Source organism: Triticum urartu, chromosome 4A (assembly GCF_056163025.1).
Source record: "Triticum urartu cultivar PI428250 chromosome 4A, HENAU_Tu73, whole genome shotgun sequence".
In the NCBI taxonomy this organism is placed as follows: Eukaryota; Viridiplantae; Streptophyta; class Magnoliopsida; order Poales; family Poaceae; genus Triticum; species Triticum urartu.
The window spans coordinates 498,170,488-498,195,333 of record NC_141876.1 but is presented as its reverse complement, the minus strand read 5'-3'; the positions used below and the strand labels follow the sequence as shown (position 1 = coordinate 498,195,333).

General features: G+C 49.7%; 2 protein-coding genes across 2 annotated transcripts; one reads left to right on the top strand and one right to left on the bottom strand.

Annotated features, from left to right (window-relative positions):
• Window positions 1–673: 673 nt before the first annotated feature.
• Window positions 674–3,202, bottom strand: LOC147976292 (thaumatin-like protein 1). Its single transcript, XM_087518677.1, has 3 exons — window positions 2,767–3,202; window positions 1,972–2,659; window positions 674–1,263 (listed from the first exon to the last, which is right to left on the bottom strand). Exons 1-3 carry the CDS (start codon window positions 2,819–2,821, stop codon window positions 1,020–1,022), a joined length of 987 nt encoding a protein of 328 aa, XP_087374803.1. The 5' UTR covers window positions 2,822–3,202; the 3' UTR covers window positions 674–1,019.
• An 11,525-nt stretch (window positions 3,203–14,727) lies between these two features.
• LOC147976291 (thaumatin-like protein 1b) lies at window positions 14,728–17,591 on the top strand. The gene is made up of 3 exons (XM_087518676.1): window positions 14,728–15,176; window positions 15,286–16,018; window positions 16,942–17,591. The coding sequence occupies exons 1-3, from the start codon at window positions 15,116–15,118 to the stop codon at window positions 17,111–17,113; spliced, it is 966 nt and encodes a 321-aa protein (XP_087374802.1). The 5' UTR covers window positions 14,728–15,115; the 3' UTR covers window positions 17,114–17,591.
• Window positions 17,592–24,846: the final 7,255 nt, after the last annotated feature.

The following is a 24,846-nucleotide window of genomic DNA, read 5'->3' as shown; positions in this document are numbered from 1 at the left end:
CCTCCCCTCCCCACGAGGCCACCACGCACGCACGCCCGCCGGCCCGGCATCTTGTCCGCCGGTCCTCCCCGATGGCGCCGCACACCCCATGTGCCGAACACCAAAGCTTGCGCCATCAATCTGCACGCTACTGACTTTTCTTGTACAGTTTGTCGTGGTAGGAGTGGTATTCTAGTGTTTTCAGCCCATGTCGCCAACTCGGCCATTACCGGGCCACTCGTTTCGTCTTCCTTTTAGCTGTTGATTGAGTGTCAATCATCAGCTAGCTGCGAGCAAATGTTTGGTGAATGTTCCAGCATTATTATGCGTGTCTGGCAGCTAGACTGTCAGTGATAATGGATGGAGCTGCCACGTCTCTGACTGGCTATGGTTATGGCAAATCAGCGACATCAACAGTGCGGTAAGCGAAGCACTGTGGCACTACAGAGCAGAGATAACATGAGAGGCATTTGTACGTCCTGTTCCATTACTGAAACGATGTGAACTTGAGCCTAATCTTCGCTTCGTGCATATCATAGCTTTGAGAGCAAATCCCAGAATAAGTGCATCGATCAGGTTTAGCCTGAGCCTCTACTATAGTTTGTTCGCCACTAGCGATCGGCCGGAGAAGTGGACGGCGAGTGGGTATATACAATCATAGATTAGCTCTTGGGCAGCGGGCCGGGCTCATTCATGCGTGTAAGAATCTTTTCTACTAGTAGTATATTTCCTTTGTACTCGTACTCCACAGCCGTGCAAACTAGAAAAAGGAAAACGAAAAAGATGGATTTTACAATGGCGATCTTGGTCAAATCGAATCATTCATTCCCCACTCGCCGTGCACATCAGCAACGACCCAGTCTTTCCGCGAGCGCCGACGGCGGCGGGGGAGCGCGCCGTCTCGCTTTCGCTCCGGTGGCCCGTGCCGACTTGCAAACAGTGTGTTCTTCTGTTCAGCTTCTAACTTCTCTGTTTTTTTGTTTTTGTTTGTTTGGATGGACGGATATGGCGGGTCCTTCTCTTCTAATAATGGCGTGATGCTATAGAAGCAGCCGGAGGAGGAGTAGTGCGAGCGGCGCGGCCGGGATCATCGCCGTCGTCCTCGGCGTCGCCGCCGACATGTCGCCGGTGGCCATGTTGGCGAGCCAGGAGTTGTCCCCAAGTATCACGCCCTGGCCGTCGGCTTGGCCGCCTGCCTGCCTCGGCATCACCGGGGGCGCGAACCCTGTCGAGCCCGGCAACGTCGGCGTCGGCACCACCGTCGCCCCACCCGCCGATTTCAGGCTGCACACGGAAAGAATAGCGGAGCATGATGAGCTTAGTTCACGATCAGATGCGAATGCTCGAATAATAAAAGAGGATCAGGAGAAACGTAATCCAGCACTGAAAGTTGTTTTTTGCGCTTTCTCTTTTACCCTTTCCCGCCTTCCGCAAAAGTGTTACGGCAGTTTCATGGCGACATCGGCCATCATTCATATGGCCTAGTCTTTCCTGACTTCATCACAAGATAAGAAAATGCCTGCCCTGCCCTGTTCGGACGACTGACGTTGATGTGCAAACCGACGGCGGTAAAAAGTGAGAGCCACAGGGGGTCAAACCTCCCTGGACAAGCTAAGCACCCACTAAATGCAACATGAATGAGGCATCTACTACCCACTAATATACTGGTAACTCCAGACTGATCATCACAATGCATTATCTTCCATTTTCAAGCCTCTCGCTCTCACTGTCCCCTGCCGTTTCGTAAGCACCTCATATCGGAATACCGCGCACTCGCGAGCATTTTGTATGCGAGATAAGGTGACATGGAGTGCCCATTGCTCAGGCACCAACCAGAGCATCCATGCCGATCTCATCATCGTGATCGTGTCCCCATGCTTACCTAACAGTGCGTGCAAATCATGGCGTGATTAACCACGCACGACCTAGACGTCACGCGAAAGCAAGCCTTAGCTAGTGATTAAATGCAGTGGCTAAGGCAGGAGTATGGACCTTGGGGTGGCGACGGGGCAGAAGGTGATGGTGTAGTCGCGGCCGCCGGCGCAGGTGAAGGTGCTGGTGGGGTCGTCGAAGGCGTAGCTGTAGGAGCGCGGGCACGCCAGCTTGAACGCCTGCGAGTAGGCGGTGGGGCGGCAGGTGTTGGGGTTGGCGAACGCGCCGCTGCAGCAGTACTCGGGCTTGCCGAACGCGTCGCACGCGCTCCGGCAAGCGCCGCCGCCCGCCGACAGCAGCTCCGCGGGGCACCGCAGGTTCAGGTCCGCCGAGCAGCCCGCGGCCGCGCACGTCGTGCCGGTCGCGCTGCTCCCCGCGGGCTCCACCAGGATCGGCAGGTTGTAGCCGTCCACCAGGCTCACGTCGTAGAAGTCGTTGTGCCCGCCGCCGTCCAGCGTGAACTCCGCCAGCGTCGCGGGCGTCGCCCCGTCCCGCCCGGAGCACTCCAGCGTGCCGGTGCCGCAGTCGCCCGTGGCGCAGGAGAACCGCCCGGCCGCGTCCTGCGCGCAGCCCGTGCGCGCCCACATCCGTCCGGACCAGCCGGTCGGGAACGGCAGCGCGCGCGCCGCGCCGGGCGGGAGCGCGAAGCCCGTGGGCTCGATCCTCGCCGTCCCGGCGTTGGACAGGATGCCCGGCCACACCGTCCCCGTGCACCGGTTCAGGAACGTGAATGTCACTGCTCCGCCCTCTGCACCAAGCAAACACAACACAAGGACCATGTCAATTCAGCTCACCATTACAAGAACTCCTCCTACAATCAACCTCACTCGATTTCCTCTACCACGATCGAATTACCTCTGAGGCATATACAAAGCAGCGCAAGGACGACGCAAACACTTCGGATTGCCATGTTCTGTTCTTGAGGCAATGCAGCTCGGGTTGGCACTGGTGGTCACTAATGGCGAGGGCAGGGAGAGGTATATAGTGTCATTACAGCGTAGACGCAGACGCAACCTGTCAGTATCAGTATCAGTACTGGCAGTCCAGCAACCCCGGCTGCAGTACTAGTTTAGTAGGAGTACTACAGCAGTGGGAGACGGTAGAGGGAGGCAGAGAAGTCTTGGGCTAGGAGAGGTGCAGGGTGCAGCCACCCATAAACTATCAGGATTAGGATGAGAGGCAGAGGCAGAGGCCAGAGGTGCAGGGAGCGGGAAGAAGGGGAATCTGAGCGCTCCCTCCATGGCCGTATTTATAGCCTCAAGAGCGGCCGTTCACTGACCGGCCTTTATCATGCTTTCGCTTTACTGAAGAAACAACGGAATGGGGCTCGATTGGATTCAGATAACCTTTTCTTCTCTGCAATTTGCATCGGGAGGCTAATTGTTCCCTGCAATTTCCACGACGGATCGATCAGGATTGTATCGGGGTTTGGTGCTTGGGAATGGCCGTATCTTCTGGCGGAAAGGCGCGGGTTGTGCGATGAGATTTTAGTGGAGGGCCAGGATGGCTATGGCTTAACCGACACTTGTGGGGATTTTTGTTGAAGGATAAGATAATGCAATGTGCAGGAACCTTGCTGAAAATCTTGGTGGCTCAATGCATCCAAGCTGATTTTTGAAAGCTCAGTCGTCGGCACTTTGCATGTGCACTTGATAATCCGGTTGTTGCTTCGTCTCTGAAGCGAGCAGTAAATGTCTTGAGAGAGATGGAAAACTGAAGAACTGAGATGGTTAGTGCTGGCAATCGGCTACTATCCAATGAAAGAGTGCTGTTTCTTAAATGACGTACTGTGTGCTTCAGGTTTGCTGGACTGTCATGTCTCGGTGGCGTATGTGTGCAGCCTGACTTGCTGATGTGCAGAGAGTAAAGTTAATTCAGTGCGAAAAGAGAGGACTGATAAACTGAATAACTCGCCCGTACCCATTACAGCGAGGCGACATTCTGAAACCAAAGATGAAGTCCTACTAGATGCTTATCTCATCCAAAAAAAAAGGTCCCGGGTGCTTACATCCAAATAAAATGGCACTTCGTTTTTAAAAAAGAAAACAAAATGGCACTTTGTTAGTCGGTAGACGGTGACGTATTTGAAGACACTGCCTGTCCTTTTTCTCTATCTCTCTCCGAGGAGCTGTATTTGAAGACATGCCTATATTCTGCGTAAATATGTTCAGGTTCAGTTCTCAACACTTGATGGATTTGCTAGAGGTGCATCCTAAGGGTGACAGTTAAGTTTTCTCTCGTGACTGGTTAGGCGATTCCCTCCACCGTTTTCTGATGTGTGCGCCGGCACACATCCACTGCAAATCTAAGCCCCCAGCAACCCGACCACCGCATTGGGTAGCCATATGACCACATCTTGTCACCCATCCACCATAGAAGCCTTCGGTGTGCGGCTAGGGCGCACAATCGTACACCACTAGTAAACCCTAGTTCCCTTCTTTCGAGTCTTTGATTCCAATTGTTCACGGAGCAGATGGATCGTGTGGAAGGCCTGATGAAGGGGTTGAAACTGTTCGATCTAGAGAGTAAATGGAGGAGGATTGCATGGAGTGATGGAAAGAAGATGAGAGTTGTGCAACTACAAGCTTTGGGAAAACTCATGTTAGATAACTAGGCTTTGCAAAGAGAATGATGACGACGTTGAGGAGGATCTGGTTCCGCTGCGAGGTTTGGATTGTAAAGACTTGGGAAACAACATTTTCATGTTCACCTTTCATCATAAGTCAGGCAAAAAAAAGGTGCATGACGAGGGGCCTTGGATGTTTGGAAAGACTTTGCTAGTATTGGAAGATTTTGATCGCGCAAAAGTCTGAAGGAGTATGTGTTTCAGAAGATCCCAATTTGGGTCTATGTCTTTGATCTGCCTCTAGGGATGATGTGTCGTGTGGTGGGTTCGGTTGTACTTCCTCCGTTCCAAAATAGATGATTCGACTTTATACTAACTTTAGTATAAAGTTGGGTCATCTATTTTAGAACGGAGAGAGTAGGAGACATCATTGGTGAGGGTTGGAGGTTGATGTTGGGCCTAATGGAATGGCGGTGGGGAAATTCTCTATAGTTAAGATCTGTATGGACATGTCAAAATCGCTCATGAGGGGTTTTGTCTTGGATGATACCGATGAGATGGAGGGAGAGCAGAGGGCACTAATGGGAGGAGAAGAGGAAGAATGAAGATGATAATTAATGTTGAGAAACGTAGTAGAAAATAAACAAAAAATCCGTCCTATGAATCAAACCCATGAACACCATGAAGATGCACATGGGATTAGATTGGATCTTTACCAACTCGGAGTAGTAGCGAGAGAAAAGTTGGTGAAGATTCTCGGTGCATATTCCTGCAACTAGGATTTACAACCTCCCAACCGCAAGAATTTTCTCCCTCGAACAAAGATGGAAAGCACGATTTCTCCGGCAGATTGCACACATACGAAGTCACCGATCCAATAGTGCTTCCTTGTCCAAAACTTAGTGTTGTTGGAGAACTAGGAGGGGGTGGAGCGGCCTTGTGGTGTGGCGGAACTTTTTCATGGAGGACGAGAGAGAAGGGTGGGGGCAGCCTTGCGCAGAGAATTGTGCAAAAGGAGGGACCGACCCCTCCGCTATTTTTAGGAGGAGGAGGGGAGAGGTGGTGCCTTAGGAGAGGGGGCAGCCCCAAGGGCGTGCGCCCATCTACGGCTGGCTACCCCCTTAAAGGCCTAGCCATTAGGGTAGCCCATGGCGCTCCTCGCATTTCTAGTGGGCTCCGGAAAAATTGCGGAGCCCTCCTATGTAAATAGGGGTAAACAATTTCTCCTCCGAAACTTTTCTGAACTCTCGATATTATTTGAAACTCTTTTTTTTTGTTTTAGTAGGGCGGGTTGAAACGGTTCTTATTCATGAAAGGTAAAGAGACAATGGTGAACTTCGTCACCCAAGCTATCCTATGTATGGTATGAGTTGTTTTGATCTTAGGAAGGGTTTATGCGAAGACCTCAGCAAGATGATATGTCGGTACCGTTGGTCTCAGTAGAAGTAAGAGAAGAAGATCACTAGGTCAGATAGGAGAAGATAAAGCTACCCAAGACGAGTGATGGGTTGGGGTTCAGAAGCCTGCACTCAGTTAACCTCACTATGCTTGCGAGACATGCATGTATGCTGCTACAAGCCCCAGATTCCCTATGCGTCTGAGTGCTGAAACCAAAGTACTACCCACCGGGGAGCATTCTGACAACTGAGCCGTGTGCCAATAGGTGTTACACACAGAGAAGCATTCTTAAAGGCATATATATTGTGAAGGAGAGGTACATCTGAAGGGTTGGCTCTGGGGAAAGCATCAAAATGTGGTCGGACCATTGGATCCCAAATGATGAGATGAGAGAACCAACTACCACACAAGGTGGTAAACTAGGTATCTAAGTTGATCGACCCGATTTCTCAGTCCTAGGACGAGGATTTGGTTAGGCAAACCATTCGGGCGGCGGATGCGACATGCCGACATCGATACTGTGGATCCCTCTAAGTGAGCAACATGATGACTTCATCGCATGTCATTTTGACTCTAAAGGATTATTCTTTGTCAAGTCAACGTACCAGGTGCAGTGGCGTTGCATGGAGACAGGTTGTTTAGCAAACTGTATGTAAGCTCGACTACTCTGGAAAGGTGCATCATTTCCCGCGGAGGTTTGATCACAACAGTCACCCGCTCTACATGAACAGCGAAAGGAGGGGAGTTGAGCTCGACACTCGGTTTGAGTTATGTGGCAGGTGTACTTTGAGGACAGATGGCATCTTTTCTTAAGATGCAAAAAAGTCAAGCTATTATACTGAATAAATATTTTCTTAGGCAAGTCAATAAATGTTTACTATTTATACCAAATAAAACCACTTTCACGCAATCATATTAATATACGTAGGTATACCTAAATCATGGACTAACGCAATAGATATTTATATCAGTTGCAACATAAGGACATCTATCTAGTAAGTACTGCCTCTGTATCAAAATATACAACTTTTATTGTTTTTGCATAGGACATAGAAAACATCTTACATTTTGTTACGGAGGGAGTACCTTTTTAAATGTACATTCGTACACGTTGGTGCCTTTTCTACTGTCGACGTACAGCACACGTTCCTATTACTTTTGAACACTTTCTTGCAGATAACTTGGAAGAATAAGCGACTTATTTTCTAGTAGAGGGAGAGCTTCACTTGCACGGTGCACTGACAAGAATTCGTCTTAAAAGGAGCGTGAAAATGGAACTAAATCAACAAGAAGTACATTAGTGGAAGGAGAACAGATTTGGTTCTTTTCTTTCATTAACTCAAGATGGGCTCCATAACCAAGTCAGCAAGAAACGCAGATAACCTTATTATTCCCTCCCTTTATCCGCTGCAAATCCTTTTTTTCAGATGAAGCTTCGTCTGATATGCCATCACTTGGACATACTTTGTCTAAATAAACTCACATCACACCCCTATATGGTGCCAATTACGTGTGCGATGAGCACGAGTGAGGGGCCCGATGGGCAGCCAAATCTGCAGTTAACCTTTATTCTCTTCGCTTTCCAAGTTCTCCTTAACGACAATTCTCTTCTTCTTAATTAATAGATGAGTCAAATCTTTTGCCTCTGATTTTTTTCTAAATCTCCTCGAGCAGAACAACATATCTGCACAATGAGCATCGTCACTGCATCACAACTACGTGTAATGCACATCCGAAGACCACACAAAAAAATTCGGGGTGCAAAATATCTCAAGAAAAAATGGCAATATCTGCCGCTGAAGGGACAACGCCATGCACTCGTACAACGACCGGCAGAGTGTCGACGCCATTTTCTCAGTAGAGAAGAAAACTCGTACAGCGACTCGCGTAGTGACGAGGTCTGACGTGGATAAACACGAAAGAGAACACGCATAGAAGACACGTGAATCGCCTGCCTTGGCATCTTGTTGACTGTATTTAGTGTGCCGAATCTCTTGCAGGCCCAGGAAAACATAGAATTGGGGATCCCTTTTTCTCTTGCGCCTGGCACCAATTTTTTGTCGCGAAAAGGAACCTATCACCTTCTGACTCCGAGCGCACTCTTTGCTACAGTAAAATTCGAAAAAAATACTAAATAAATTGAAAAAAATCTGAAATTTCTTGGCAACAAACATTGATGTGCTTTATCATGTGTGCGAATTTTGACGATGAAATGACCTTCATGCAAGTCTCGGCAAAAAAAATATTAATGCTCCAAAGTACTATAAAAAACAGTCTTTTTGAAGTATCTATTTCTTTTTCTTACTGAGACATCCACAAATGTCGTTGAATCGTGAAATTTGGTACACATGTGAAGCACACATCAATGTTTGTTGTAAAAAAAAAATCACTTTTGACTCTTTTGATTTTTTTTTAGTCATGCTCAAATGGCGTGTCGGATGGGGCATGGAGTTTGTAAGCTTCGGCACAAACTCCATGCCCCTTCCGACACACCATATATTACTGATCATTCGTCAATGTCACGCAAAGCCTAGCATCGGAGCCGAATGAGTCGGCCGTGAATGGAGTCTACCTTCTCAGTGCACAGAAATGTGCCAAGTTTCCGTATATCGCATGGTCGCTCAAAACGAACGGAGATAAGAGAAATGTATCCGAGTGCATGAGCTGAGAAACTGCTTATAGGTTTATAGCATGCCTATGTATGCAGCTGACAGATGAAGTGCATGATCTTTGGTCCCAACTTTCAACCGTCTAACAGCAAAGAGGGAGACGGATCGAGTCAGCCGGCGCTGTCTGGCCGCCGCATCAGCGTCATCTCGTCTCGCTGGGTAAATGGATCGCCGCTAGATCGCCATTGCCAACTTTCCCGAGAGGATGGATACGTTAGAAGGGAAAGAGAGGTCTGGTGAAATAGTTTATTGTATTGCTTAAGCTTTATGGGCATATATATAGGAGTACATAATTTTCTTGGAGTACAAGACAAGGTAGAATAATATCTTACGCTATCCTAGCTTTCCTAATAATCACGATACTCAACATTCCCCCGCAGTCACAATGGTAGTGACGCAGAAGGTGAGACTGAAGAAGAATCCGAAGGTAAGCCGATGGACACCCCCCACAGTCGTAACGGTCGACGCATCACGGAAGTCGTGGTTGGAGTGAAAACCGACGAGATTGCTCAAGCAAGACGGTAGCCCTTTGTGCCGTTTGTCGAGGTAGCCAAGAGCGTGTGTGGTGGAGCCGTGGTCGAGGTAGCCGTGCGAAGAATGCCGGGGTCGATGTCAAGTCGGGGTGGCCGGTGTCGAGGAAGTCGCCGTGGAGCCGCGGAAGAAGAGCAGCGGCGGCGGCGGCCTAAGGAGGCGGCGGCGGTGCTCGAAGTAGGCGATAATGAACCCGACAGCGTGACGAAGACCGGCGCGGACGGTGACGTTCCCACGCCAAGGGAGGCGGCGCGGCGCATATCACGTGGAAGTCAACGCGCGTGTACGACGGTGGACCACGGGCCGCAGCGTTACGGCCCGAAGGGGCGATGCAACGGCGGCGGGCAGGTCGGGGCGACGGCGGAGAAGACCTCAGGGCGGTTGAAAGGATCGCGTGCCACGCTCACTACGGGGCGACGCAGCGGCAGCGCGAGGGTCGGTGCAACATCGGGGACGGCCTGAAGCGGACGGCCCTCGGTGCTGCGGTTGACCGCGGGCCGCAGCACTACGGCTCGTAGGGGCGACGCAGCGGCAGCACGCGAGGTGGTGCAACAACGGGAACGGCCTTAGAGCGGCGGTGGGGATCACGTGCCGCGCACTACGGCCCGAAAGGGCGACGCAGTGACGGCGCGGATCGGTGCAGCCATAGGAAAAACCATGGGCGGCGGCGCTGCGATCTGACGGGGCGATGCAGCGGAAGCTCGTTGCTCGATCGGTGGAGAGGCGTGTAAACTTAGACGTTGATCTTCACTGAATCTTTCAAGACGCGCGCAAGTGATCGGCCGTGCGGCACGGATGAAGTGGACTAGCTGCTTGATCGGCGATGGAGGTGTCCGCCGTGTGGGTCGGCCGACTGGACCAGACACGCGCGTGCAACCGGACGTGGAACGGGCTATGCAAAGGCCGATTGAACGTACCCGTACATGCATGCGAGCAGCCAGAGCCCCACGTACAGCCATACACTTGATGAGGCAGATGGATGAGATGCCCACGCCACGCGGTGTGGACGTGGTCGGGCGCTCGGTGCTCAAGCGGCGAACCGCATCCGCGCGTGGTGCGTGAGGCCGCGGCCACGCAGAGAGGACGCGAGGTCCGTTCGGGCCAGCGCGCCGGCGGACATGCGTGAAGCTCGAGGCACCATCCAGCAGGAGTCGAGGAAGATCTCGACGAAGGAGACACGCGTTTGTAGATGATGAACGGCAGCGAGCGACTCAACCCGATCTATAGATCGGAGAATCAAAAAAAACACCGATCAAACGACCGGCGAGAGAGAAAATCCCGGATCAAAGATCGGGAAAAAGATTCTAGGGCAGCCGGTCAACATGACCGGCGGACGAACCCTAGGTACGGACGGCGCGGCCTCCGGCGACGGTTATGAAGGTCGACCGTTCCGGGAGCGGCGCGCGGGTGCGGAAGCGGCGGCGGCTAGGGTTTAGAATCCGGAAACTGATACCATGTTAGAAGGGAGAGAGATGTTTGGTGGAATAGTTCATTGTATTGCTTGAGCCTCGATCATAGGCATATATATAAGAGTACATGAACATCTTAAAGTACAAAGCAAGATAGAATAATATTCTACGCTATCCTAGTTTTTTTAATAATCACAATACTCAACAGGATCGCTGCCATGTTCCGCGAGTAACTTTTGTCGCCGAAAAAGGTCTCACACTCGGCTCGACTGCCCACCTTCCTCCCGGCCCTCACACACGTTGATGCACAGTGTGCCACCATGTCGATCCTTCGCAAAAGCTCACTCGCTTCAGTCATCTTCCACTCGGCTCTGTCCGGCCATGAGAGCAGAGAGTGGAGCTCACGTCCTGGTTGTTTCCTTCTTTGGCTGCTCTTTGCCACCGATCCGTTGCTCCCTTTCCTACGAAGGCACGAGGCAAAGTTGGATGGAGACACATACGCGGCTACTAGCTGTAGCTTCATAGGACGTTAGGGCGTCTCAAACAAGGATCACCAAAACGTCCGTAAATATTCAGACAGAATTGCTGGGTTTTTTTTTTGAAACGTGGCAAAAAATTTGTCATTTTCATTGATTAAGAGAGAAGTTTAAGAGGTTAAGGCCCATAACCGAATTACAACAGTCACTCTCGCGGCATTATGTTACTCAAGTGCCTCGCCTCCGCCATGCTCCAAAGTGACGCCTCCTCTTTAATCCTAGCAACAATGACTCCAACCGGGACAGCAGTATTACGAAAGATCCGCGCATTCCTCTCATTCCACAACTCCCAAGAGATAAGAAGCATCAAGGAAGCAAGTGGTCTTCGTGATTGTGTCTTCTTGGTAGCATTGTGGCTCCACCACTCTTTAACGGAAGTCACGTCACTCCAATCACTAGAATGCACATCATGAAGACCCAGCCAATCTTTGATCATGCGCCAAACTCTCATAGTGTATCTGCATTGGAATAGAAGATGGTCCGCTGACTCTTGAACCTGCTTACATAGGGGACAAAGGTTACAGTTTGGCCACCCACGACGTTGAAGCCTATCCGATGTCCACATCCTATTGTTGATTGCCAACCAAGCGAAGAACTTGTATTTAGGAGGTGCCCAAATCTTCCAAACGGTCGATACCATCTCAGTATCAGTATGGCCAAAGAACTGCGCCTTGTAGGCCGACGTCGCCGAGTAGTATCCAAGCATTTGATGAAACGTAGCAGAATCTGCCTAGAAACAGATTAGTCAAATCACAACTTCCTTTTTTGAAAAAGATTACCCCCGATCACTGCATAGAGCGATCTATATTGCATTATTCAATTAGGTCTTACAAATAAATACATGAATTAACTTAAAGTCACCTTCCTGACTAAAAGTGCCGCCCTATCAAGATTGATGATGTGACCTGACTTCGCATCACGCACATCAAAAAATCCGGTGGCTTTATCATGCCGCCCGCCAGTTAGCCGGAAGCATCAACCGGTCTAGCAGACTCTCAATGTGCATTGCATGCGCACGCTGTAGAATCTGTCTCCTTCATCTTTCGCAGTCCCATCTTCTGTTGTTGAAGCCATCACGACGCCGGACAACGCTAGGCTCTTGCGCGCACCCATCAAATGGCAGACCTTGCTACACCTTGCCACCAAAACTCGATGTCATTGATACTGTAGATGCCATGCTGTTCCACCTTGGTCTTCGCATGGGAAGCATGCGGGGACCTACGCCCAGCCATCGAAGCCAAACACTTGTCCCTCCAGTCGATGTACTACCTTAAAGATAATGCCGTATGGGGATGACGAACCTAATCTGGGGTTTCCTCCGTGACACACAGGAGACGTGAATCGCCCCACAACGCCTCCAATGAGGCCACGACGCCCGCAGGCGCCGCCGTTGACGGTTCAGGCCGAGACCGGACCTTTCTTTGGCAAAATGTTTCACAACTATTACTTTCTTTTTCGTTTTCGTTAAAAGGGAACATCGTGCACGATCAAAAGCTTCCATGCATCGTGTGCCTAAGATCTTGTGCTATTTGGAAGTTCAATTCCCGCGCAAATAAAACATGCGCCGTCCGCGATGTTTCACCCTTGGCTGGAGCCACATAAGCACTTTTTCCGGTACAGAGAAAGCAAGACCTACGTGTGTGCAGAGTTGAACCGGGAAAGCGGCAGAAGTCGTCTCGCAGAGTCACAAAAGTGTCCGATCTATCCAACAAGGATCAGTACCTTAATTGGGCTAGTATCCATCCTGCAGGCTGCGATAAAGCACACACTTTGCGCCATCCGGAGACTGTTTTGAGCCCGTGAAATCTTCTTTTGAGCTGCCGAAATTTCTGGCGGGGCGACGACCCCGTGCATGGGTTGATAAAACGGTTCGACATGCGTCATGCGAGACCCTGGATAAGGTGATCCGCATGTGCATGCAGGTCAGCATGTGAACGTCCCTGTCCATTACCACCTCGGGATCTATCTGTGAACTTTTGTCTTTTGGTGAGAAATCTATCGTGAGCCCGTAACCACCGCAGAACCGATCATTGCATGCGGCTCTCGGCCGGTACGCCGGGATGCGTCGAGGCTGCGGCATGCTGCGTTGGCTTGCTCGTGGTTGGTTCGGTTCACGGCGATTGATCTGCACATGCATGCAAAGTTGCAAGCCAAATCGCCGCCGGATGAGGCAGGTCGCCCCACCTCTCGGTGCTCGGTCCCCCGGATGGGGAGTTCCGTTTCCAGGCGGCATGTGTTGCTCCAATAGGACAATGAGAGAATTCCATTCGACTGTCTAATTTATAACCTTGAATTTTAAGACTGTCTACTTTACAACTCCGAAATCTGAAAACTTTTCAACCCCAACTCCTCTCAAACCAGTTTTCTGGTCAGGTTTGACCAGTTTTAACTTGTTGGCCGCCTAGTCAGTGCCTAGTTAGTGACCTGCGTACGCCACCAACCCCACCCCGGCCTACCGTCATCATGTCCGATGCCGGCAACCGCAGACCGGCGACCGATGGCGCCGACATATGCCGCCCCTACCCACCCTCGTGTCCGGATCCTCCTCCACCTCACCTCTTCTCCCCCAACCCGCCACGCACCTGACCCAATGCACTCAAGCAGTGGTCGACCTAGAATCTCCGTCTTGGGGGATGCCAATGTTCAAAATTTGTAAATTTTACACTACAGGTGATATAATTTGGCCTAAACATTATCATGATCTCAATAATTTTCTTAAAATTGTCTTAACTCATTAGGTATTTAGTGTCAAGTACGTAGTATGGCACCCCTACTAGATCCGCCGCTGGGCCCGTGGGGCCATACCCCTGAGCAGCCGGAGCCTAGAGGGCGAGAGCCGACACAACGGCGGCTACTACACCCTCCTCCCCTGCTCGACAACCTCCTATGCTGATGTTGTAGTTCTTGATCGGACGACAACTACGGTAAAAGGGGAGGTGTAGGGAACGACAAAGGCTATCTCGCGGCGGCGATGGGGAGCTTCCTCTGGCTAGTTGACAGCGTTGCAGGAGGTGGCGGCTGGATGCTTGGGGTGGTGGGCATCGACCGTGTGGCGGCGGGTTGGGGTGGGAGTGGTGGCGTACAAGGTGGGCGGCAACGGCGGTTGAGTCTAAAATGACTCGGGATGAGAAAGCGAGAGACGTTTTCGAAGTCTGGGGTTGTAGAACAGACGATTTTAAATTTCAGAGATTTAAAAATAAACAGTCAGCATAGTTTGAAGTTGTAATGTAGGCTAGTCTCTAGGAAAATCTCGACTCACCAACACAGAAGTGGCAGGAAGCTTTACATGCATCTTCTACGAAAACTTCGGCAGATCACCCCTCAAAACCTGGCCCGCCCAATGCAATCTTTCTCCGAGAAGCATATTTAAATCACTTTAATATCTCGTGCAAGGCAAGACACGGAGTACTTACGCCTGTGTAATCTCCACACGAAATATCGATGTGCCTTGGCAGTGGCGGGAGGTCAAACGAGGGGGGCGATCATTTGCAGCTTGAGGATTACAAAAGTGGAGTTCCTTTCTTTGGAGGAGGAAATGAAATCCCAACAAGTCCAACACGTAAACCTAACAAAAATGCATAACAGCTGCGCGTCGTCAGAGTTTTCTTTTCTTGCTCACCTTCCCCGTTTCTTCTCCGGTCATCAACCACCGCCACCGCCCCCGTCCAACGCGGCCACGCCTCTATAAATGGATTACGGCACGGCCAAATCTCTCCTACCTCCATCGTCGTCCAGCTCTCGACCGCTCAGATATTTGAGGGGACGAGGCGGCGGACGTAGGTAGGACGGTGAACGGCTACGGACAAGATAGAGAGACGGTGAGGGGTGAGGGAGCCGTTGCCGACATACGTCCAAGAGCAGACAGCCTTCAAGATCTGTCCCATCCGGCCCCACTTGCAGTGTCCGTTGGGCAGATACGGCCCCCTCTCCTGCTTGCTTGGGCTGCGCCGTCTATATAAGTCAGCCGGCCGTCCTCACCTGGTCACCCTCTCCCGGCCATTGCATTACACGAAAGCAGAGCATACCTGAGCAGAGCTGCCCCAGAGCTTGGAGCTGAGGCCTTGTGGACGACTAGTCAAGAGTGAGAGAACGAAAATGGCGCGGAGCCCAGCTCAGGTCGCTCTCCGGCTGATCACCCTGCTCCTTTTGCTTCCAGGTAAACTGATGTTTGCGCTTCTGATGATCTGATTTGTTGCAATGTGCACTCTCTGTTTCTGTTTGGTGTGCGCGTGGCTGATCGGCTCGAGTTCTTGGGTGCTTTGCAGCGGCGTGGTCGGCGACGTTCACGATGACCAACAACTGCGGCTACACGGTGTGGCCGGGGCTGCTGTCGGGCGCCGGCACGGCGCCGCTGTCCACGACGGGGTTCGCGCTGGCGCAGGGCGCGTCGGCCACGGTGACCGCGCCGGCGAGCTGGTCCGGGCGCATGTGGGCGCGCACGCTCTGCGCCGAGGACGCCGCCGGCAAGTTCACCTGCGCCACAGGCGACTGCGGCTCGGGCGCGCTCCAGTGCAACGGCGGCGGCGCCGCGCCGCCGGCCTCGCTGGTGGAGTTCACGCTCGACGGCTCCGGCGGCATGGACTTCTTCGACGTCAGCCTCGTTGACGGCTACAACCTCCCGATGCTGGTCGTGCCGCAGGGCGCCGCCGCCGCCGGCTCCACGGGCGGGCCCAAGTGCATGGCCACCGGCTGCCTCGTCGACCTGAACGCCGCGTGCCCGGCCGCGCTGAAGGTCGCGTCGGCGGGCGCCGCCAGCAGCGCGGCGGTCGGCGGGAGCGCCATGGCGTGCCGCAGCGCGTGCGAGGCGTTCGGGTCCCCGGAGTACTGCTGCAGCGGCGCGTACGGGAGCCCCAGCACGTGCCGGCCGTCGGCCTACTCGCAGTACTTCAAGAGCGCGTGCCCGCGCGCCTACAGCTACGCGTACGACGACTCCACCTCCACCTTCACCTGCGCCGCCGGCACCAACTACGCCATCACCTTCTGCCCGAGCACCACCAGGTAACCTCTTTTCCCGGACCCTTCGTGTTCCAGCACGTTCAGCAAACCAATCAAGCAAGCAATCCTAGCCCCGTTGTGTTTGATCGTGGGCCGTAGATTCGCTAAATGGCGCGAAAATGCACGGTCGAAATGCCTTTTTGGCAAACAAAAAAAATGGGTTTATGGTGGCAGGGACCTGCACACGTTGAAGTCTTTCTTTAGGACGTGGCGATTCATAAGGTTTACCTTACTATAGATATTCAAATTTGTGCAGTAGGAGTATTTTACAACAGTTTGGTTGGGATTTTGATAGGACATGTTGAATATGGCTAATAATCCACCGCACACAATAAAATTAATATGCTTGTCAATGTAAATGGCGGTCAGTCGGCAAAGAACATCAAATCATGTGCTCATACGGTCCAGCTCGCGCTGTGCTCATACGTACTGTTGCAACACAGCCCTGCCATGGCGACTGAATATAATATGCGGCGTCTGGAATTTGTTTACCTCCAAAGAATCAGACCAATTCTGACAGGACTGTACAGTATTCAACGGCCGAAATGCACGCAGCAGTGTGCAACGGCTAGGAATCCATGGCATGGTGGGGTCCCTGCTCGCACGCGCGCACAGGACAGATGAACTGACGCAGCCCGATGTGAACCGGCTTCTAGCCGTTTCGCGCGTGCGGTCCCGTAGGCCTAGTAGGCCGTCGATGGCTCGCATTCATTTTCGCTGTCCTCTTCCCAACTTGATGCCACGTTCGTGTGCTCAGAGTCAGAGAGACACGTCGTGTAGGCATCTACGCCCGTGTCCAAAAATATCTGCGTCCTACAAAAATATCTGCGACGCCATAAGTATCTTGCGTGCACGCTGCTCCGATCTTGTACCATGTACCGTGTGCTGTGCTGACCCGTACTATGCTTGTGTGTTTTGCTCCGCAGTGGGAAGTACGCCGACGAGAACCCGCAGGCTGCCGGCGTGCCGCCCGCGAACGGCACGATGGTGTACCGCGGCGGCGAGCAGTTCTCCACGGGCGCTGGGGCCTCCGTTGCCGCACATGCGTCGCAGCTCCTCCTCGCGGTGGCCGTCGCCGCCGCTGTGCTGCTACTGTGAGCGCTGGCCATGCGTGCAATGGCGGCGACAGCAGCATACGTACTGCCGCCTCACGAGGTGTCCTTGTCCGGCGGGCCTCTTTTGGCGTGACGGAGGCAGAGATAATACTCGAGCGGAGGGCAGGAGAAGGGCGGGCGGGCAAGATCAAAGGCTGACAGTGCCGCTACTGATCACTGATAAAACAGGATATCTTCACAATACTGAACGCAGCCTTCTAGATAGCTTACAGTAGTGTCGTAGGCTTAGGTTAATGTTTACTTTCTACGCTTCTTTGATTTGTTGAGCGGAAATGATGACGTGTTCATTGTTCGTCGTGATAATGGTATGAATCATCTCAATACTGAACGCAGCCTTCTAGATAGCTTACAGTAGTGTCGTAGGCTTAGGTTAATGTTTACTTTCTACGCTTCTTTGATTTGTTGAGCGGAAATGATGACGTGTTCATTGTTCGTCGTGATAATGGTATGAATCATCTCTATTTTAGCGTGCAAGTTTCCACACCGAGCAGGGAAATCAGTAGGCAGTAGCACCATGGTCTGAAAAGAACCAAAACGGACGTCTACGGAGTAGCTTATCGTTTGCCTAGGTTGGGCTTACTTCCAAGTAGGAGTACTCATATTTATGCTGCTCATCGTGGCGTATGGATCGACGACGACTTCGCCTCCTTTTGTTTGTCGGATGTCGCCCTGACCATTGTCCAAAGGTCAGATGTCCACAAAGAAATGAGCAAAACTGCAAGGTGGAATCTCTAGGGTCACTTCTTTTGGGAGCTCCAAGGAGTCCGACTCAATAGAAAATTCGCTCTCTTTTCTTTTTGAGTATATAGAAAACTTGTCAAACACATGCTTCTTGTCAGGATCTATTGCAAGTAGGTAGAGGCAGTTGAAAACGTTCAATAGTGATTGTCCTAGATTTTTAAATAACATTAATATCATTCATTTGGAATTGTTTATTCGGAAATAACATTAATATCATTCACTTGAAATTGTTTCTTCGGAAAGTACACTGTATGCTCATTACCATTGATATCAAAAGTGACATTACTTTTATTGCAATTAATAACATCTCCTGCAGTATTTAAAAATGGTCTACCAAGGATAATCAATATGTTGTCGTCCTCAGGCATCTTAAGTATAACAAAGTTAGTTAAGACGGTAACATTTGCAACAACAATAGGCACATCCTCACAAATACCGATAGGTATGGCAGTTGATTTATCAGTCATTTGAAAAGATATTTCACTAGGTGTGAGTTTATTCAAGTCAAGTATTTTGTATAAAGAGAAAAGCATAACACTAACACCAACTTCTAAATCACATAAAGCAGTTTTAACATAGGTTTTTTATGGAGCAAGGTATAGTTGGTATTCCCGGATCTCCAAGTTTTTTAGGTACTCCATTATTAAAAGAATAATTAGCAAGCACTGTGGAGATTTCAGCTTCTGGTATTTTTATTTTATTAGAGATGATGTCTTTCATGTATTTTGTATAAGGGGGCATTTTTAAAATATCAGTCAAGCGAGTGCGCAAAAAGATTGGCCTAAGTATTTCAGTAAAGCGTTCAAATTCTTCATCATCTTTCTTCTTAGTTGGTTTGGGTGGAAAGGTCATGGGTTATTGAACCCATGGTTCTCTTTCTTTACCATGATTTTATTCTCCTCGAATCTAACTGATGAACTAGACAAGGGGAATTATGTTGTTCCTCCCATCCACCAACACGGCATATTCGAATTACCACCATAGGTCCTCACCTAGCCTGACCTAAGCCATCTACTTCCTGTCCAAGCCAAAATGAGATGGAGAAGACGAGGGATTATATAGCAAAGAGCCATTACACCCTTAACGGTTCCAGTTCGAGCCTGCTGGGGAGTCTTGTGCGTACGAGTGGACCGGCCTAAAGGCCCGCGAGTTGAATCACCCTTGTCCTACGTCCGCTGACGGTCGATCTTGATCACCTTTTGTTTGTCAGTGAGCTCGCTGACATTCCCCTTTCTTGAGATGAGGCTTGACCCCAAGCCTCTGCCCTTGGAGTCAACTGCTTGCATCACTATCTTCCCAAGTCGTTGTTGGCGATGGTGATCCACTCCATTCAACAAGCACTTGAGTAATGGTCTTGTTATCCACAGTACGGAGGCGCTACTGCAGCACTCGAAAGGTACTTGCAAGTGAGCTTCGAATGAAGGAAGAACATCATGTACCTAATATTTTGGAGGAATGAACTTCTTCAACTGAGAAACGTGAAATACTTGATGCATTCTACTGTCCACCGACAATTGCAACTGATAAGCTACTTCACCAATTCTCTTAGTAACAGGAAATGGACCAAAGTAACAAAATGAGAGCTTGTGGTTTTCCCTGTGAGCTACTGTTGCTTGCACATACGGTTGGAGTTTTAGGAAAACCATGTCACCAACAACAAATTCTCTTTCAGTCCTCTTTTTATCTGCTTGGGCCTTCATACGCTGTTGGGTTCTTAACAGTTGCTGCCTAACTAAAGCCTGCACCAAGAATCTGACCACTATTGCAAATCCAGAGGAGCTACTATGTCTTCAGGAGAAATACCAAAATAACGAGGTGTATGACCATACAAAACCTTGAATGGAGACTTACCTAGAGAAGAATGGTAATTGTTGCTGTACCAACATTCACAAAGAGCTAACTACTTGTTCCATTTCCTAGGGCGAGCTGAAATCAAACACCTCAAGTAGCATTCAACCTGTTGATTAACTCGCTTTGTCTGGCTATCAGTTTCTGGGTGATATGCAGTGCTCATATTGAGAAGAGTACTAGTCCTCTTGATCAAGATTTGCCAAAACTTACTAGTAAACACAAGATCTCCGCCGGAAACAATATACAGAGGCATGCCATGTAACTTGTAAACATTGTCAAAGAACAGTTCAACAAATTTCATAGCATTGTAGTGGTGCTTAACAGGAATGAAATGGCCATATTTGGTAAACTTCTCAATAACAACCATAATCCAGTCAAGCTGATCTGGAGATGGAAGGCCCGAGATAAAATCCATTGTCACTGTTTCCCAATCTTTCTTAGCCACTGGTAGAGGAGAAAGGAGTCCAAGATAATTAACTCTCTCTGGTTTGGCCTGTTGACAAACAGTGCAAGACTGAACAAACTCTTTGATGGAGTTTTTCATACTATTCCATTTGAACAATGCATGTATTCATTTATAAGTGATAGGGAAACCAGAATGTCCTCCTAGTGGACTAGCATGAAATGCAAGACAAAATCTTGTTTCCATGGGCAAATCATTGGCAATCCAAATGGAATTTTTGTATCTCATTAGGCCATTAACCAATGTGTAGTGAGGTTTTGATGTGGGGCTTGCTGCCAACTGCTGTAATAATTCCTCGGCCTTCTCATAATGAGAGTAACTTAATATAATATCTTCCAGCCAACTAGGTTGAGAACAAGAAATTGCAAACACTTAATTCTGCTATTGTAACTCATGTGGTCTTCTTGACAAAGCATTTGTTGCAGTATTATCTGCCCCCTTTTATAAATGATCTTGTAATTGACCCCATCAGTTTAGTAAGGATTTTTTGCTGCCAAGGTGTATGCAATCTCTGATTAGCTAAGTGCACCAAACTTTTATGATCTGGTTTTTTATCAAAAACTTGGAACTCGGTTGGTCCGGTCGTTCCACGATGACCGGTACCACCGGTGGTCCGAGCGGTTCTTCCGCTCAGAACTTAGCCGCCCAAGAGCTCAAGGCCATGCGGTTGTTCCGGCCAGGCACCGCCCAAGTACTGGTCAAGCTCCTGTTTTGATGCGGTGGTTGTGCGGTAGCCAGGCGGTTAGTCCGGTTATCTCTCTTAGCCGGTACTACCGCCCGCCTGTCCGGTTGTACCGCTTGGTAGGGTTCTGCTGTTACACCGTGAGTCCCGGTTGTACCGGGACGAGGACCGGTTGTACCGCTACAGTGCAAAAACGCAGTAACGGTTGGAATTGTGGGGAGACTACTTAAGGGGGCTTCTCCCACCTACCACTCTCACCTTTGACCTCTCTCACTCCACCATTGATGCCCTTCAAGCTCTCTTGCCCGATCTCTCTCTCTAGCCACTCAAACTTGTTGATTTGCTAGGGATTGAAGGAGGAGACCTAGATCTACACTTCCACCAAAGGATATTTGGTTCCCCCATACTTTCTTGTGTGGATTTTGTTACTCTTGGGTGTTTGAGCACCCTAGACGGTTGAGGTCACCTCGGAGCCATATTCCATTGTGGTGAAGCTTCGTAGTTTTGTTGGGAGCCTCCAATTAAGTTGTGGAGAGAGCCCCAACCTTGTTTGTAAAGGTTCGGTAGCCGCCTTCAAGGGCACCAATAGTGGAATCACGGCATCTCGCATTGTGTGAGGGCGTGAGGAGAATACGGTGGCCCTAGTGGCTTCTTGGGGAGCATTGTGCCTCCACACCGCTCCAACGGAGACGTACTTCCTCTCAAAGGGAAGGAACTTCGGCAACACATCCTCGTCTCCACCGCCTCCACTCTTGGTTATCTCGTGCCTTTATTTAAGCAAGCTTACTTGTTTCATATCTCTTGCTTGCTTGTGTACCCATCCTCGTTACATCATATAGGTTGCTCACCTAGTTGCATTTCTAGACAACCTATTTTGATGCAAAGTTTAACTTGTTAAAGAAAAGCTAAAAATTGTTAGTTGCCTATTCACCCCCCCTCTAGTCAACCATATCGATCCTTTCAATTGGTATCAGAGCCTCGTCTCTTTATTAAGGACTTTACTGTCCAAAGAGTATGGTTGATACCGTAGACGGTGTGGAGGAACACTCCGGTGTGAATCCGATCTCGTCTACGGGAGATGGGGGAACTTCGGTCTCTCGTGAGGAGTTCAATGTGGCCTTGGAGACATTGAAAACCTCCATGACGACCGAAGTCGAAAGCATGTTTACTAAATTTCTTGAGGGGCTTAAACTATCCACCGCACCGTTGAAAGTGGGTGATCCCGCCAACAAGGTGACGGATGCTATCCCCGACAAGGGGGAAGCTAGTAGTGAAAAGGCTCCTTCTTCTAGTGGCAAGAATGGCACCGACATCTTTGCCCATGTGGAACCACCACTAGTTTATGGCGGACCGGTTCCTTCCACTCATTTGAATCATGCCAATCCTCTCCCTAAGATTGTGAAAAATGAGGATTTTGATTCTTGGGTTTACCGCTTTAAACATCATTTAAATCATGTGAACACTAACCTTTGGAGAATCATTGAAGAAGGTTTCTATCCACATGATCCAAGCAACTTCACTCCTCGAGAAGCCGCGGACAATCAATTCAATGAGAATGCTCTCTTCATCATTCAAGATGCTATTCCACCCGAAGACCTACCTCATCTTCGTCCTTTCGCCTTGGCCAAAGATGCATGGCATTGTGTCGTGTCTCTCTACCGGGGAAGCGCAAGCATTCAACGCTCCAACTATGAAGTGGTACAAGATGAGGCCGATGAGTTTGCAATGAAGGAAGATGAAGAACCTCGTGAGCTCTATCGGAGAGTAACCAAACTCGCAGTCTCACTACGAGATCACGGGAGCAAGGACACGGATGACAATTGGATCAAGCGCAAATTCCTCAAGGCAATGATGCCCTATCACAAGGCCATGTCCTCCGTCATTCGTCAAAGACCGGACTTCCACACTTTGACCTCAAGCAAAGTGTTGGATGAGTTTGTGGCCATGAACATTTTGGACAAGACCGCCGACAATGCGGTGCTCCGTTCTCAACGGGCAAAGAAGTCTAACCTTGCATTGAAGGCCAAGCTCATAGTGGAAGACGAAGAAGAGGAAGAAGAGGAGAGCAACCCCGAATATACGAAGTATGCATATCATGAACACATGGCACTTGCTTCAAGGCAATTTTGGAGCAAGAAAAACTCAAGGCCAAACTTTAGCAAAAACAACTCGAGTGGTACAAGGGGCAAGCAACGTGTAAGGACTTGCTACAATTGCGGCAACGTGAGTCATTTCGTTGCGGAATGCCCATATGAGAAGAGGGAAGACAATGGTGGCAAACTCATCCGAAAGGACAAGGCCAAGTTGTTCCCCAACAAGAACAACTTCACCAAGAAGACTCATCCCAAGGCCTTGGTTGTGCAAGAAGAGTACAATGAGGACGATGACGATGATGAAGATGATGAGTTGGTTGCCATGGCCTCCGTTGCCATTGCAACAACGTCACGGGTGTCTCTCTTCGACTCACCCAACGAGAGAATCACCGCCAAGTGCCTCATGGCTAAAGCCACCAACAAGGTAACCTCCAACATCAAAACTACCATCATTAATCATCCTTCCCCAACGGATAGCATTAATGAATTTGAGGGAGCTAATGTGGAGGCTAACGAGTTTGAGGCCTTTATGGTCAAACTCAAGGGAAAATCCAAGAAGCACTTTATTGCTCTCTTGGAACAACTTGGTGAGGCCAATGACATGATCGAGGCTCACGAAGACACCATCTCTAAGATGGAAGGACATAGTCATGACTATGCCGATGAGATTTCGGATCTTTCCAATGCTCTTGAGGAAGAGCGTAGTCTTCGTTTGGCTCTTGAGGAGTCACACAACATAGATCATGCTAAGTTAGAGAAAGATTATGATCATGCCCTCGTTGTTTCTCGTGTGCTAAATTCCGAGAAGGCCAAACTCAGGGTTGATCTTGCTAGACTCAAAGAGGAGTTTGATATACTTGACAAGGCCCACAAGGCCTTGAAGGGTATTCACACTAGTCTCAAGGAGTCTCATGATCAACTCCAAGTGAAGCTAACTAAGGAGAAAGCAACTTTTCCTCATATGGTTTTAATTGATAATGCAAATGCTACTAACCCGTGTTGTGAGCATATACATCTTGTTGAGGAAAATGCTAAGTTGAAGGAGCAACTTGAGAGAGGTCTTACGACTTGCATACAAGGCAAGAAGAACCTCAACGATCTCTTGACCAACCAAAAGGGAGGTGTGGCCAAGGAAGGGGTTGGGTACATCCCCGACTCCAAGAACAAGAAGAAGAATGACAGGACCAAACGACCTCCTCCTCTCATGCAAACCTTTGTGAGGGAGGGAGAGAGTGCCCCCGAGGAGAAGAAGAAGAATAATGTCAAGAAGGGCAATGTCACCCCTCCCAACAAAGCCAGCGATTTTAATCCTTCTTATGTGTTATGTCGTGCTAGTGATGGGCATGTTTATGCCAAATTTGTTGGTTCTCTTCATGAATACATTGAATGGTCTATTTGGGTTCCTAAGACCCTTGTTACTAACATCAAAGGACCCATTATAAAATGGGTACCTAAAACCAAGCATTGATCTCTTGTAGGTGTTTGCTTCCGGTGGTGGATCATGGTTGCTTGATAGCGGAGCTACAAATCATATGACCGGAAGCAAGGACTTGGTGGTGGACGTGCACAAGGTTCCATCTATGCCCACCAATGTCGAGTGGGGTGACACCTCATCTTCTAAGGTATTGGGACTTGGCAAGGTGGTCATCTCTCATGATCTCACGATCGAGAAGGTCATGCTTGTTGAGTCCCTTGCATACAATTTACTTTCCGTTCGTCAACTTGCAATCATGGGCTTTGCCACTTTCTTTGATATCGATACCGTGGCCCTCTTGTGGAGCAAGACTCTTAAAGTAGCCTTTGTTGGGCATGTCGAGAACGGTCTATATGTGATTAACTTTTCGGAGCGACCCACTAAGACCGCGACATGCCTAATGGCTAAAGTT

What these genes read in the sequence shown, in the direction of transcription:
- LOC147976292 (XM_087518677.1), bottom strand. Translation starts at nt 2,821, where the DNA reads ATGGCAATCCGAAGTGTTTGCGTCGTCCTTGCGCTGCTTTGTATATGC. An exon ending in GCTTTGTATATGCCTCAGAG is followed by an intron (nt 2,660 to 2,766) that starts GTAATTCGATCG and finishes TGCTTGGTGCAG; the next exon opens with AGGGCGGAGCAGTGACATTC. An exon ending in TGCCCCGTCGCCACCCCAAG is followed by an intron (nt 1,264 to 1,971) that starts GTCCATACTCCT and finishes TTCCGTGTGCAG; the next exon opens with CCTGAAATCGGCGGGTGGGG.
- LOC147976291 (XM_087518676.1), top strand. Translation starts at nt 15,116, where the DNA reads ATGGCGCGGAGCCCAGCTCAGGTCGCTCTCCGGCTGATCACCCTGCTC. An exon ending in CCTGCTCCTTTTGCTTCCAG is followed by an intron (nt 15,177 to 15,285) that starts GTAAACTGATGT and finishes GGTGCTTTGCAG; the next exon opens with CGGCGTGGTCGGCGACGTTC. An exon ending in TTCTGCCCGAGCACCACCAG is followed by an intron (nt 16,019 to 16,941) that starts GTAACCTCTTTT and finishes TTTGCTCCGCAG; the next exon opens with TGGGAAGTACGCCGACGAGA.